At 36.2% G+C, this 15,898-nt stretch overlaps 1 protein-coding gene across 4 annotated transcripts in view; it reads right to left on the bottom strand.

Moving 5' to 3' along the window:
• DDX60 (DExD/H-box helicase 60) overlaps positions 1-15,898 on the bottom strand; it is a 106,269-nt gene that overhangs the window by 46,037 nt on the left and 44,334 nt on the right. For all 4 annotated transcript variants that reach the window (XM_033215630.1, XM_033215628.1, XM_033215631.1 and 1 more), the window contains 10 exons: positions 15,174-15,340; positions 14,511-14,669; positions 13,094-13,243; positions 12,443-12,562; positions 10,884-10,979; positions 7,677-7,792; positions 6,673-6,815; positions 6,417-6,526; positions 1,300-1,404; positions 634-762 (listed from right to left, as the gene is read on the bottom strand). In XM_033215630.1, the coding sequence (XP_033071521.1) occupies positions 634-762; positions 1,300-1,404; positions 6,417-6,526; positions 6,673-6,815; positions 7,677-7,792; positions 10,884-10,979; positions 12,443-12,562; positions 13,094-13,243; positions 14,511-14,669; positions 15,174-15,340 (1,295 nt within the window). The remainder of the gene's footprint in view (positions 1-633; positions 763-1,299; positions 1,405-6,416; positions 6,527-6,672; positions 6,816-7,676; positions 7,793-10,883; positions 10,980-12,442; positions 12,563-13,093; positions 13,244-14,510; positions 14,670-15,173; positions 15,341-15,898) is intronic.

Raw genomic sequence — 15,898 nt, forward strand, 5'->3', positions numbered from 1 at the left:
TGACAAAATAGCTAGAAGAAAATGTAACTCAATTATATTATGTTTTTGAATGGGAGTAGATTAAGGTATTACAGAAAAAAAAATCCAATGAGAAAAGTCTAATATATGTCATTCCTCAATCTGTGCCAATAAATCAAATTTCAAAATATGAATACCATCAACTTATTAAAATAAATATCTGTAACTTATATAATTCCAGGAAAAGTTTCAATACCCAAATAGTTCCTACAACTTGAAATAATAATAAGAAAAGAACAGTAAAATCCAAGTCAAAAAAGAAATAAAGGAGTAAAACATTCTTCTCAGAAACTATTACTGTGAGTTCAGTCTCTCTACTGTTAAAGTATTAATAATATCATCTCTTTGGATAGAGAACCTTCTGTTCTTATCTGCTATGCCATTTAGAAGAAACCAGTATCCTCTGGCACACGGTTCAGAAGACACTGAGGATAAGACAAAGACCAGTTTACTTGCTCTTTTTATTCTATCTCAGAATCACTAGACTTCATGTTCAACTTAAAATTTTGAAATAAAAATTGAGGATTAAAAAAATCAGAAAATGGTATTAACTGAATGATATAACTCAAGAAAACAATGTAAATATAGTTTGGCCAAAAAGTGTATGAAAATTACCTCCTCTATGTAGCCATTTTTAATCCAACTTGTTAATTCTGACTTTAGACTCTCTTCATATTTTCTAGCATCCATCTTTTTAATGACTAATTTATTGTTAAAATGAATGAAGTTTTCTGGGCACAGTTCCTTGAAAACAAATATTACAAAATTAGGTACAATCATTCAAGAAAATCCAAAAGTATTTATCAACTATATACCTCTTTAACAGCCTTACAAGTTTCTTGATTGTAGACATGGTTAAACTTTTTATCTCCACATGCCTTCTAATGCATAACATTACTAGGATGGATGAGCTCTTCAGAAGAGAGGATACAAAGCAAAACAAAGTTGAAGATGAAAATAAATGGCAATTGGGACTTAGAAGGGAAGCAAGTGTAATTAAAAGAAATATGAATCTAAGATGTAAAAAGATTGAAATATAATAGTGTTTGAGAATTTGAAAAGATTAAAAAAAAGAAATATTCTCAGGAATTAAAATAAAATACAAATTAAAACCCATTAAAAAACAAACAGATAATGTTAGAAATATGAGAAGAAGCACTTTTATTTTAGGAAGAGTCAACTAATAATTTTAAAAGATTAGATGCAAGTGATTAGAAAGGGTGAGAGTTTGTCAATGTTATCATCCTCTATAATAGGATGTATTAAATCATTATTATTTACCTGGGCCCGGGGCCAACTTTTCCAAATTTGAAACATGGCATCATATAGCTGGATACTTTCTCGAGGTGAAAGGGTAAGATCAGGAGGGAATCCATACCTTTCAATCTATTTAAATAAAATTAAAATTCTTACTCTTTATTTTATTTTATGTCTTATCCTTTGCCTCTCAGTCACTATCATAACCCAAAGACACTGAAAGGCAAAAAACTAAAATGTTCAAATGCTGATAGGTCCTAAATGCTAACAAAATACTATTTACACAGGTCACTGAATCACTAAAGAGGGAAAAAAGCCAAAAGCCCACCAAAAATGTTTAATATTACTTCCAAGATCTTTTCATTGTGCTAATTTTCTATGAAATGACTTCATAATTGAAATCAGAGCAATGGGAAGCTGAAAGGTTTGTGGACTCAGTTTAGACAATATATAACCTCTACCTTACAGCTAACACCAAAATTGATGTAATTAAGAATGTGATTCTTTAAGTGTACCAAGCCAGGCTAAAAAAAATCTTATTTGCTTACGTTTCAAGATAAGAACTGGGTCAACTTCAAGATAAAGGCTCTCAAACCACGTTCGAGACTCCAAGAAACTTCTCCCAAAGGTCACTGACAGGTCTGCTCTAAGTCTTCTTAATAATGTACGCCATTCATTTTTTCCACAAATGTTTTTAAGTGGAAATAAAAAATTCCTGTTCTCAAAAAGTTTCACTGTAGTACTTTCTACTGGTTTCAATCACTAGTGCTACAAATCATTTGCATGTAAAAACATACTCTCTGAGATGTTAATAGGAATGTAGTATAGACTGAATGTTTGTCTTCCCCCAAAACTTACACATTGAAACCAAATCCCCAACGTGATGGTATCTGGGGGCAAATCCTTTGGGAAATGATTAGGTCATGAAGGAAGAACCCTCATGAATGGGATTAATGCTGTTACAAAAGAGACCACAGAATCTCCCCTGTCCCTTCTGCCATGTGAGGGCACAGCAAGAAGACAGCTATCTATGAACCAGAAAGCAGGACCTCACAAGACACCAAATCTCCTAGTGCCTAGACCTTGGACTTCCCAGCCTCCAGAATTCTGAAAAATAAATCTTTGTTTCTAAAGCCTCTCAATTTGTGATATTTTTGTCATAGAAGCCTACTGAATGGGCTAAGACAGTATTCTTCAAAAAAGAAAAAGGAGGGAGAAATGATATGTATTGTATCAAATAGGATTCTTTGGGGTTTCTCACTGGAAATGTTAAATCTCAAAGAAGTAAATACAGCATGCAAATTTATCCAAAATAATTTGACAATAGGGCACTTGTTTTCGTAAATAGCTATTAATAGGTTTTAAAATTCAGGTTTCAAATTTCAAGGCTAAAAAAGCCACTCCAAACACAATACAGTTGAAACAAACTGGAGATGAAGTTTGGTAGAATGGAAAGTACAGGAGACTGATTCAGAAGATCTGGTTCTAATTGCACCTATAAATGCTGGTTCCTCATCCGTAATACAGGAATGAAAATACAATATTTTTACTTCCACCCTAAAGACTGCAGTGAGAGCAAACAAAATCAACATATGTTCTTCAAACCTTTAAAACTATAGAACCCATCCTGGCTAACACGGTGAAACCCCGTCTCTACTAAAAAATACAAAAAAACTAGCCGGGCGAGGTGGCGGGCGCCTGTAGTCCCAGCTACTCCGGAGGCTGAGGGAGGAGAATGGCGTAAACCCGGGAGGCGGAGCTTGCAGTGAGCTGAGATCCGGCCACTGCACTCCAGCCCGGGCAAGAGCGAGACTCCGTCTCAAAAAAAAAATAAAATAAAATAAAACTATAGAACATAAAACAATTCCCGGAATCATCATTTAACGTCTCAGTTGGAGCACTGAAAACAGCTAAATGCTAAGGACTATATTATGTCAACATGCTAAATAGAACAAAACACCTATTATTTTGTAATGTTGGCATCTTGCTCTCTTGTTAGGTATTACTTGAAAGTGGTTACTTACTCTACCTAACTAAAATAAAAACATACAATAAATCTAAGATTTATTATAATGTTAAAATATAAATCTTCTGTTTTTGGTTGCTAGAATGCTTATGAGTTCTTAAGTCTCTTAGCCTTTTAGAGACGTCTGAGTTTCCTCATTTCTAAAATGAAGGATAATTCTGCCTGTGACATAGATTTTTTTATGAGAATTATATTAGATAACATATGGAACAGGCCTAGTAAAATGCCTGGCATATGATTAATGACACAGCCATCAATATGATTGATTAATTATCCCTTATAGTTCTTAATTTTTTAAATCAGTTTAACAGTCCTATGCCTAAATACTGGGGATTCAATTCAGTTGTTCTCCACTACATAGTGACTAATGATCCTGCAAAAGTTGAGTGAGTCTAGGCAGAAAATGAAGAGAAATAAAAGGTCATAGATTTGTACCATTCTTTATTTATAATAAACACAACAGTATTATACCATGGTGCTATTTTTGTAAACCACATTGTCCCTAATGTCATAGGTGAGGGCAGGCATTGATCTATGCTGAGCAGAAAGAGACAGATAGCAGTTCTTTCAAGGACTTCCTGGGGCTGATAGCTCTCCAGGAGTCAGCAGCTGTTCCTGTGTGGCATGAAAATTGGGCCAAAGGCCAAATACACTGTCCTTAGCCAGAAACAAGCCATGTATGGATTGAAGGCGATCCCTCACCATGGTTGGATTCAGACCAGCTCACTCATCCTGCCCCACTCCTGAAATCATTTTTATACTACAACTATAGAGGAAAGGACCCAGGTGGATGGCCCTTTTATGTTGCCACAGTTTATTATGTTTTTTCTTGCCACTCCATTTTTTTCATATTAATCTGAAATGGACTACACAAGACCAGAAATTATTTACTCAGTTGAAAGGCCTCCTTGGTTTTTATCACTGCTACTTTAGGATATGTCCCATATAAACACATGCTATACACACAGCTGTCAAAATAGACTTACTAATACCTAAGTCTTTATGTTTATCCTGCATTCCTGCCACAAAAGTCTAGACATCCTAAGAAGACTCATACAACAGCTTGACCTTTGCAGAAGTCATCTGGGGTCACAGCACACTGTAGCAGTTCTATTGCTTTCCAGTTACTCCATTAATAGCTACTGAAAATAGAGGAAAGGCACTTGGACCAAAATGACAATTTCAGCAAGTACTCCAAATCACTACATGCATTGCTGCTTAAAGATAACCTGCCTTGAACCATCCTACACAGAATAATTTTTAAATACTATACTGTTTTTAAAATGCGAGGTAATGATGAAAATGTCAGATAACTCCTGGATATCATAAAGGAAAGAAGGGAGGGAAGGAGGGAAGGAGGGAAGGAGGGAAGGAGGGAAGGAGGGAGGGAGGGAGGGAAGGAGGGAAGGGAAGGGAAGGGAAAGGAAGGGAAAGGAAGGGGAAAAAAAAACATAGAATAAGGTGCCTTTTATTCTTACACGTGGGTTATCATCCATATTCTAGGTTTGGGGTATGAGTTAAGCCACAAGAATATTGTCCATATTTTAGGCTTATTTAGAATTTGGATTGGGCCATTGTCACAGAAGAGATAAGTTTCCAAACCAAAATTCTATTAGAAAATTACTATCAGCCAGCTTGCTTTTAGAAGCCAACTTGTTGGAGATTGCATCATGACCCCACCATTTACTTAATGAAAGAACACTGAGTTAGTTAAGTTCTCTATGCCTCACTTTCCTCATTGTAAAGTGGGACTAGTATTAAGACATCTATCATAAGATTGTTGTCATGGTTAAGAGAGTTTAAAAATGTAGAATTTTTAGAACATGGAGTAAGTGTTCAATTTAGGTTGGCTGTTCTTATTGAACATACACGTAGTACCTTTTATATACATAGCGGTTTGTTAGGAAACGAAGGACATAAAATTTATCTTCAAAGAGTTATTCTAGTAAGTAAGACTATATGCATGTAAACGACTTAAGCAGTAACCTCATCATGACTGGTGTCATATTAGAAACACAGACAAGGTATTATGGAGAGAAGAAAGATTACATCTAGCTAAGAAAGTTAGAGAAGAATTTGGAAAAGGTTTCACATTAGAAGAATTATGGAAGATGAACAGGATCTGAACAACTGGTAGTTGGCATCTGGGTTGAAATATTCCAAGAGCAATACACAGCATGAGGGCTGCCAGGTAAGATATCCCTAGTGGATGAATGGAAAGGACGTTGGGGCCAGGTCATAGACGACCTCGGCTGTCAAGCTAAGGAGGTATGCATTTAGCTTTTTCCAAAAGAAAGCCAAAAGAGACTTGGAAAGATCAAAATTATCTTTAAAGAAAGTTGAGAGTTATGTTTGATTATATTCATGTCAAATTATGTTGACTTTTGTGCTCTAAAAATTTTACATATTTTACCTTCTTTAATCATCACAACAGTCTTATGATGGATGTCCTATTATGTTTAATATGACAGAATTTGGAATATATTTAAGGTTTTAGAAGGAAGATAAAACTATTGACTAATCATCACTTTGAAAGCCAAAGGAAGTTTAAATGGGCCCTTCATGGGAGTAGGATGAGACAGGAAGAGAACTGTGCAAGAAAAATTAAGAAATCTTTCCCCACTCACACCCCGGTGTCCCAGCTGAAATCTTCCTAAGACCTCCACCTTACTGGCTCACCACCAAAAAAGCATGTCGTGATTGCTACGTTAGCAAGAATGTGTTTTATCTGATTTTTCTATGTACTAGGGATTGTCCACATATAATTGCATGGCTGCACTGTGAGAAGAATTAGTGTCAGAGGGGTAGACAGACAGACATGGGTGCTGAGAAGAAGAAAAATTGGCAAAGAAAACATCTGAGAATAAATAAAATTAGCTAAAAATTCAGGTCAAATTTGTAGTGGTTTTTAATCTTTGCGTATTCAGGCATTGTTGAAGAACCAATGAGAATTAGAAAGAATACTCTTGTTATTTTTTAAATTAAGGTTAAAGTATCAGTTTCTGTAATTCTGTAATTCTATAATTCTGATAAATATCAATTAGGCAGCATTTATTTCTAATATATACAAATATTTTATATTACTCAGAACAAATATGGCTAAAATACTACTTACATGATCTGTGGTTAGTGCAGCACATGGGTGAAAATGATCAAAATGAATGTCATCATGTTTTACTGAACACACATGCTTCTCGAGATCATTGTACCTCTCTCCATAGAGCACTAAAAATGAAGAACAAGAATTTCCACATCAATGGAAATGTAATCACTGAAATAAATTTAAAGTAAAAGGCATCAAGATCAAGATAATGGTAGATTTTTAAAAAATAAAGTAAAAGGCACACTTTATAGAAATATATCAAACATACCAAGTCTAACTTTATATGACTGTTTTACTTGCAGGTAGTCTTTGGGAAAGCCGGCATGATGACCCACATGTCTTTTAGAAGCAGTATTATTTTTAATTATTTTGTCTTCTTGTTTCCAGTACCATTTTACCGATTGTAGCCACCTTAAAAAATAAATGTACATATTATTTAGGCAGAACATGGAACTACTTTCTGTGAAATTAAGTAGTTTAAGTAAAGACAATTTCATGTTCCTTATAAATTATACTTGGGGGAATAGACTCAGAAGCCAGACTACTTGAAATTAAATCCCAACCTTCTTACTAATAGCTGTGTCTCCTGGTTGAATAATTTCATCTTTCTGTACCTAGTTTTCCATATTTTAAAATGGAAATATGGTAGTAATATTAGAATTGTGACTATTTAATAGTAGTAATGGAAGTAAGCATAAATCATAAGGGTTGCTGGGCACTTAAAATAAATTACTACACGTAAAGCACTTAGAACAGTACTGGGCACATAGGAGGTATTACAGGGTTGTTATCAGTAAATAAGTAAATATTGTAAAGTAAAAAAAAAATTACTAGTAGTAGGCAAAAATCAAGCCCAATTACAAGATAAAATTGGGCTTTCAACTAATAAGAATTTGCTATCTTTCTAAATATCTCAACGAAGTGGGAAAATGGACCACAGGACCCATGGCTGAGTGTGTTATTATATCATTTTATTTTTTATTTCTTGGTGAAGGACAAAAAAAGAAACAAAAATATATCTTTTCTGATGAACAATTTTCAGGATGGGGGAAATTTCCTACTCAATTGCAGATCTGGGTGGGGAAGTCCTTGATTTTTCTGTATAGAGGGTGGCTTGGGAGGTGTAGAGAGATGCAGTTTCTTGAAGATCCAGAAATAAACTATTAAATTCACTAGAAAATTATGAAACTCCTCAGAACCCATTGAGAAATTATGAAATTCAAACATTCAAAATAGACAAACACTCTGTCCAAATTGGAACTTAATGCCTACTCAGTGAGATGTTCAGGATTACTTATAGTAGCTGAAAGAGCCAAAAAGGGACATCGGATCATGACAAGGAGATGTTCCCAGATTTCTGCTCCAATTTCTCCACCAAGACAATGAACCTATTAAAGAAAAAAAAAAATCTCAACTGAAAAGTTGATTTAAAAATAGCAAATGAAAGTAAGACATGGAGTCTTGAAATTGTCATGCCTGCCTTCCCATCACCTTTAAGTGACCATGCCAAGTTTAAAGAAATATTAAAAATCCCCACAACCAATTCACCAACAATTCTGCTTTACTTTACTTTCAAAAATTTCTTTCAACTCAATGCATTTTTCTTCATGTCTACCGCCAACCTAGCTACTCTCACATCTCAGCAGGGCTACCACAATATCCACTTGACTACTATACTAGCCTCCCTATCTGCCCTTAAATTCTTCACATCACAGCCAAAATAAAAATGCTGGCCGGGTGCAGTGGCTCAAGCCTGCAATCCCAGCACTTTGAGAGGCCGAGGTGGGCGGATCACGAGGTCAGGAGATTGAGACCATGCTGGCTAACATGTTGAAACCCCATCTCTACTAAAAATACAAAAAAATTAGCCGGGCATGGTGGGGGGTGCCTGTAGTCCCAGCTACTCGGGAGGCTGAGGCAGGAGAATGGCGCAAACCCCGGAGGCGGAACTTGCAGTGAGCTGCGATGGCACCACTGCGCTCCCGCCTGGGCAACAGAGTGAGACTCTGTCTCAAAAACAAAAAAAAAAGTTTAAAAAGATAAACTATACCAAGTCATGTCACTAAATAAATTGCTTTAATATCTTCCCTTTGCATGTGAAAAAAAATATAAACTCCTTAATGGGATGTATAATGTCTGGCATCATTTGGCCACCGCTGCCTCTCTGGCTTTATTTCAATCCATTGTCTCCACCTTTACTATGGTCCAGAAAGAATGACCTTTTCTTTGTTCCTTGAACTCACCCTTCCTACCCAAGAGCTTTCACGTATATTATTCCCTCTGCTTAAATTACTCTTACCCTCTCTTATTCACACGGTAGAGTTCAGCTCAATGCCACTCCATAAAACAGACTTTTCTGACCACCTATTCCAGAGTTGCCTCCTCCTGACACCCTACCATGACTGCAGACATGGCAAGCTGCTCTCTCCCTTCACAGTTTGTACCAATGTGAGCTGGCATCATCATTTGTGAGCTCACTTGTTTATTTCCTCTTTCTTGATTAAACTGCTGTCAGTTCCAGTGTCTAATAGATAAAGCATTAAGTAAACTGTAACCTTAGACCTGAATATTCTATTCCTAGCCACTGACACAAAACCTAACACTGAGCAGGCACTCCTTAAATATCTGCTGAGTAAATGAATGGATGAGCAAATCAAACTAGATCTAGAAAAGAGTCTCAGTTGTGGTCTTCATTTAACAGATTAAAGTATGACACCTGGCAAGCAACTGGAAAAGACTTACTATCAAAGTCAAATTATCTATGTATTAGAATACGCATACCCACTGCCCATTTGGGCTCGTCCTGGTGAGATAAAATACCACTCCATCAAATATTGACCTTATGCCTTGCCCTAGATAGCACTTTTCCCTGATTCTGCCAGTAGACGTTAGCCTTTAAAACCTCTTGGTTTTATCCCTTACACAAAATTCGAAAAACTGAAATAGCCAAAGTCATATCATCATATCACTTCAGAGTTTTGAGATGAGATTTTAATTCAAAGTTCTAGATTGCATAGACAAAGTTGTTGGATTTTTGAAAGCAATAATATTCAAGACCTTCATGATGAAATATGAGATTAACCAAAAGTAAATGTAATAAATCAGTATCAAACAAATCCAAAGCACAGCCTGTTTGGTAGTTCCAAGTTTATAGCAAGGAAAAGGTAAGTTACAGAGATTTGTTAAACTTTTCCCCTTGAATGTAAAATTCCACAGAGCCAAAGAATGTATCTTCCTATCGTGTTTTAAATCTCTTTTAATAAATATTCCCCCTTTTTTCTTTCTTTTCTTTTCTGTTTTTTTTTTTTTTTTTTTTTTTTTTTTTTTGAGATGGAGTTTCACTCTGGTACCCAGGCTGGAGTGCAGTGGCACGATCTCGGCTCACTGCAACCTCCACTTCCCAGGTTCAAGAGGTTCTCCTGCCTCAGCCTCCTGAGTAGCTGAGATTATAGGCACCTGACACCACTCCCAGCTAATTTTTGTATTTTTAGTAGAGATGGGGTTTCACCATGTTGGCCAGGCTGGCTTCAAACTCCTGACCTCAGGCAATCCGCCCACCTCGGCTTCTCACAGTGCTGGGATTACAGGTGTGAGCCACTGTGCCTGACCAATAAACATTTCTAATAATGCTGCAATACAGCTTTGCAAAGTATCTTCCATTTGCCCCAATAAATCGCTATAAATCTACATTGTTTTTTATCCTGCTGTCTCTTCCCAGGGAAGCTGACCTACAGGCACTTCGTCAAAAGGACTCTTATGATTTCTGGTTCCACTGGGTTTGGCCTATGGAGGGCCTTGGCCACAGATCAGAAGAAGCGGGGAGACTAAGACTGAGGTCATTTTTCCATTGGCTCCTTTCCTGCAAAGCTACCTTGAATCAGCTATGTTCCTTACAATATGGTCAACTCAATTGGAATCTCGTTTTGAGTTTCCATAAATGCTTCCACGTCTTGCTCCTTTAAGCCTAGGGGTAAACTACTAGCTCTAGATTACTGCACTAACCCTTACGGATTCCCTCACATACACCTTTGAAAAATACCCTTCTTGAATTATTGTATTTCAAGAGTGTCATTTAGTTTTCTCTTGGGATCACGACCGATAAAACTTATGTAACTGACGTCATTGTTAGAGCCAAAAATCATTTACTTTAGAGGTCAAAGATTGGATTGAAATCTCTGTCCAGGGGAACTTGTACCAGAATGGTTGAATTCTATTTTCACTGAAACAGTTGTCAGTGAAGGATTCCACTTCCATACAGAACTCTGCAGGGTGTATCATTTTACCCTATTGAGTCACAACACGAAAAGGGAGCCAAAAAACTGGAATTCCCAGGAAAAATCACTCACGAAAAAAAAAAAAAGGGAGGCCTTCTCAATCTGAACTCCATCCAAGGGGATAGATGTCCTGAAATACCAAATATCTTCATTGCTATGCAAATGTGCACTAGGAAATTAAGCAAAGAAAGAACACCAAACCTACCTCATCAAATATAACATATCTGATCTTTTTCACCCAGTTTTGGCGATGAGGAGCAAGCAGCAGAATTTCAAAGCAGGCAGGCACTGTAATAAGTACCTACAAAGAATAATATTGTGTGAAGTAACATTTTGAGCACTTACTATGTGTAGACATAGTTACAAGAATATGTAAGATAGACTTATGAGTCCTGAATGTATCTGCTGATAATTGGCATATAACATTGCTTCTGAGAATTCAGGGTTTCATCAAAACTGTACCACATTCATTGGAACCATATTAAACTGAAATTTTGGTAGGTTAAAAATGGTAGAAAATCAGATTTGAAGTTTACATCCTTGTTTATGAGCATTCAGAGTTTAAAAAATAGAAACTATTCATTGTCACAAGTTTGATTCTTTAAAACCTGACACTGACATAGTTTGGATTGAAAGGTGTTATTAAGAATCAGCTAGTGTGAAAAGAGCAGGGAAACAGGAATGAGCAGAGGAGGAAGCCTAACTGCAAGGCAGGCCTGATGGAGCCTCTGCCAACCTAGCTTGGAGTTCTGGAGTAAGGACTGCTGTTGTTCCACATCGAGTCACAGCAGCCTGCTGTTTATACTTCTACTTAGCTCAGTTGCAGGGTATAGACTGTGGAGGCAGAACTGGGGGAGTGGAGCTGATAGCTGGCATCTATCTTAACCACACTCCCCACATCAAATCCTTCTTTGAAAGGCAATCTGGGTAGAACATCTCCATGTCTACCATGCAATCTTCTACAATCATGTGTTCATTCTTATTTAGTCTTAATTGTTGATCTGTGAGTTCAGAGGGGAGAAAATTGTCTATGATTTAGCACCAGGTATACAATCCATAATACATTTTCTAAATCATGAGTATCCTTAATAGATACTTATGAAGATAAAGTAATTGATTTAAAATTGAGATTTTTTTAGTTTTCTATATCATAGCATTTTCAGATCATTCTGAATCCCTTTACAAACCAAGACAATGCAATAAAACATAAATGAAATCAGAAATCCAAAGGTCAGTATCTTTAGAGAAAGATGAGTTCTAGTTCTCACTCTTTGAAATGTAACATTACATTTTCTCTAAAAGTATTTTGTCTTTCATAAATTCAAGGAAATTATTTTCTTTTTTTTTTTTTTTTTTTTTTTTTTTTTTTTTTTGAGACGGAGTCTGGCTCTGTCGCCCAGGCTGGAGTACAGTGGCCGGATCTCAGCTCACTGCAAGCTCCGCCTCCCGGGTTCCCGCCATTCTCCTGCCTCAGCCTCCCGAGTAGCTGGGACTACAGGCGCCTGCCACCTCGCCCGGCTAGTTTTTTGTATTTTTTAGTAGAGACGGGGTTTCACTGTGTTAGCCAGGATGGTCTCGATCTCCTGACCTCGTGATCCGCCCGTCTCGGCCTCCCAAAGTGCTGGGATTACAGGCTTGAGCCACCGCGCCCGGCCAAGGAAATTATTTTCACAAGCCTTGTGAAGATGCTGAATTTCTAGTCAAAGAGACACACAAGTACAGTTATATAATTTGATAACACATTTATTAATTAAAATACCCTACCTGACAGTTTAAGGCGTCATGACGATACTCCCTAGTGAAAACACCACAGAGAGCTTCACCACTTGGCAGATTTTTCGTAAAACGATTCTGAACAGTTGCTGCCACTTGATTAACAAGGGCCTGATTGACAAAGAAAAAGATCCATTAGCCACATAATAGAGAGAGGTGAAATATCAGAGGACAACAAGAACTGTTTAAAAGTGTATCCTACTTTCAGTGCAGAAAGCTTACTAACCCCTTTCATCAACCCACCACTCTAAACACGCTAACATATTCTCTTTGAGATAGTTGACTCAGCATACGAACCTCACTGATAAACCTCAACCTAAAGTAAAATGAAATTTAAAAAGTATTCATCAGAAGGAAAAACAGAAAATGTTGCTTATGCATCAGAAAAAAGTTGTGTCTCCTATATTTGGTTACTTTCCCCTGATGTCTAAAGTTTGCATATGTATATGTTATTTTATGTATATGTTTGTGTGTGTATATGTATGTGTATATGTATATGTATGTTATTTTAGCTTCAGACACTGGAACTAGAAAACGCAGGTTAAAAAATAAAGTGAACTAGATCTACCATGTGACCACGTTCATCATTTTTGAAGAGTAGGTCAGGAATGAAAGAGAATATTACAGTCACTTGAGCACTACCTTTGTGGGAGCAACGTACACAACCACCCCGTCATCGCTCTCCTTCAGCACTTTCTCCATGCAGTAGTAGGAGGCATAGGTTTTGCCTGAGGATGTTGGGGCAACAATCACTGCAGACTCATTCTTATCCACAACATCAAGGAGCTCTCGCTGCAGGGTGCAGAGTACCATTCGTGTCAAGAAAGTGAACCATACGTTACCAAAACAAAGACAGTATATTAATAGACTTCCAATATGATTTTCTGAACCTCAAAGGATCTATAGGTACATCTGAAGGTCTCATGCCATTCTCTCAGAAGAGATCATTTTTATGCTTTTGAACATCTGTAAGGTGGGTTTTATGTGTGAAAAATGGAGAGGATGTCAAACAAAATATCTTATTATTGAGAAAACATCTTGTAATTATTTGCTATTTAGTAAGTGCGGCTGAGAAACTAAGTTCTAAGAAAGAGACAATATGTATATTACTGATGGTGAAAAAAATAGCTGAGGAGAAGAAACATCAAATATTCTTAATTTTGCTACTGATCTTCTACTTTCTACATAGAAGAATGCCAGGATGAGAGAGCTCCACCCCTTCAGCCGAAGAATGTTGACTAGTCAAAGAATGATAATAAGTCTATGTAATAGGTAGAAGGTGGGAAAACAACTCAAAACCCCAACCGGTCCACTCCTGGCCACACCTCAGAGTGAAATGGGCATCAGAAAATTTATAATGTGAATGAAATTAATGGAGAGCATTACTGTCTCTTGTCCTGCACTGAAGTAGGAACCGGTCTTCCTATTCATGAAAAGGCGGCATGCATTTTTTAACCTACCCCACCATCATAAGAAAGATTCTGAAGGGGGCAGTCTATTAGACTGAAGCTATAAAATTGCATTTCTGTAGGTAAACATGTTCAATTTATCAGCAAGTTTGTATGGTTCAATGCATGTAGAAATGCATCCTTTTCCTCTAAATTTTATATCCATCAATATTAATTTTATATACATTTTTAGAATAGCTACTATGGTGACGGATGCAATGTGTAAATATCTAAACAATTGTCCCTACTATTTATCCAGATTTCTCTATGCACATTTATATATTTACATATGAAATCCTATTGACACAGGGAAAACCTGGAGGCTGCTCCATGATGATACAGCTGGATGACACTGAGATAACATCAGAGCTAAACATATGAATCCATTAATGTACCTCCAAGGAAATGGTCTATATAATAAAAGAAAATCTCACTTTCTTTAAATGAGGAAAAAATGTCCACATTTGACATTTTAAATAACAAGGTATCTTTAAATGACATCAACAAGTTCATACCAAATATAATAAGTAGAGGCACAATAATGAGAAACCTCTGAGATCACATATAATAAAAAAAAAATACAGTAATTTTTGTTTCATTTGCAGTATTACCTGCCATGTGTCGGGAATAAAATCCTGGACCCTGGGATCTGGGTCTTTTCTCTCATCTCGTATCAAATAATGGCCCATGTATTGCAGTTGGAACCGAGCTGGCCCGATGCCAACTGAATATTTATTCCTTTTCTTCACTTTTACACCATTTTCTGCATCCTGCATTATTTTAAAAGTCCATTTTGAAAGTGACATTGAATTAGAATATCATTTAAATAAGTAAAACATTACGGAGCACTTTCTATGTGAAAAGCATTTTACCTCCTTTTAAATTTAAATTTTTTAAATCATTGTCTTAACTAGAAAAAATTAGTAGACATCAAGATTTTCAAATATATATCATGATATTTGTAGCTACAACCTGACATATTTAAAGACAATTGAATAATCACACTATAGTTTTGAGATGTTTTGCTAGAATTAAGTATATGGTTAGTTTTAAGGATCTGCAGAGATTATCTGGCATTTAATGTTTGTCCAGGTAAGCATTTGTACAAATTTTCTAATTATGCATTACTTCAAGATTGGGCAGTTGGATTACTACTACTAATAGTATTTTCAGTAAAAAAAAAAAAAATCTGGAAGAGATGACTATATTTGCAAAACACTTTATGTATAACTAGTAATTACCCTGTTGAAATTGAGCTATTCCGATAATATTACCTGAGTTGGATGTAAAGAATTTGCCAACTCATCAAATCCTAAATACTTAAGGCATCTGGCTATGAGTTGCCGATCATCTTCTTGTAAAAGTTCTGAGTATTTTTCCATCAAGGAGTGGATCCTTTTCATCATTTGAACAGCTATACTTAAATCTTTCGTGGTTTTACCTTGGTAAAGAATAAACAATAAAATTGTTATAAAGACCATCAATAATAATTCATCTGATTACCCAAGGTTAATCATCTAGATGGCTTCACTATCTTACTTGGCATTAGTGGAGGTTTTGGAGTAGAAAGGGCCAAATAAAGTAAAATTGAAGTTCAACTATCCACACTTCATCATCTCCGTGGATTACTGAGACACAGCCACATCAGTGTAGGGAAAAAATATGTAGTTCATAATAGAAATAAGATCAAAGAAGCTCAAGTTTGTAAAAATTTAGGAAGAATAACAAATATTTTCTACATATTTTATTTTCGTATTTGCTCTACTGTGTTCAAAGAAAAATATCTTTATGACTTGAAATATCTGGTTAAAACCTTGACAACATTTATTGAGTCCTATGGTTGACCACAGATAAGCATTTGATATAATCATTGGAGGCCTTCAATTCAATCCACCTCTTCCAACTGTCACATTCTAGATGTTGCTAATCTCTCTCCAATGCTTTATATTCATACATATCCTTTTTGTTCCTCTGCTCTGCTAATTATTTCATACTTATT

This window comes from Trachypithecus francoisi, unplaced genomic scaffold, assembly GCF_009764315.1.
Source record: "Trachypithecus francoisi isolate TF-2019V2 unplaced genomic scaffold, Tfra_2.0 Lachesis_group1, whole genome shotgun sequence".
NCBI classification, from domain to species: Eukaryota; Metazoa; Chordata; class Mammalia; order Primates; family Cercopithecidae; genus Trachypithecus; species Trachypithecus francoisi.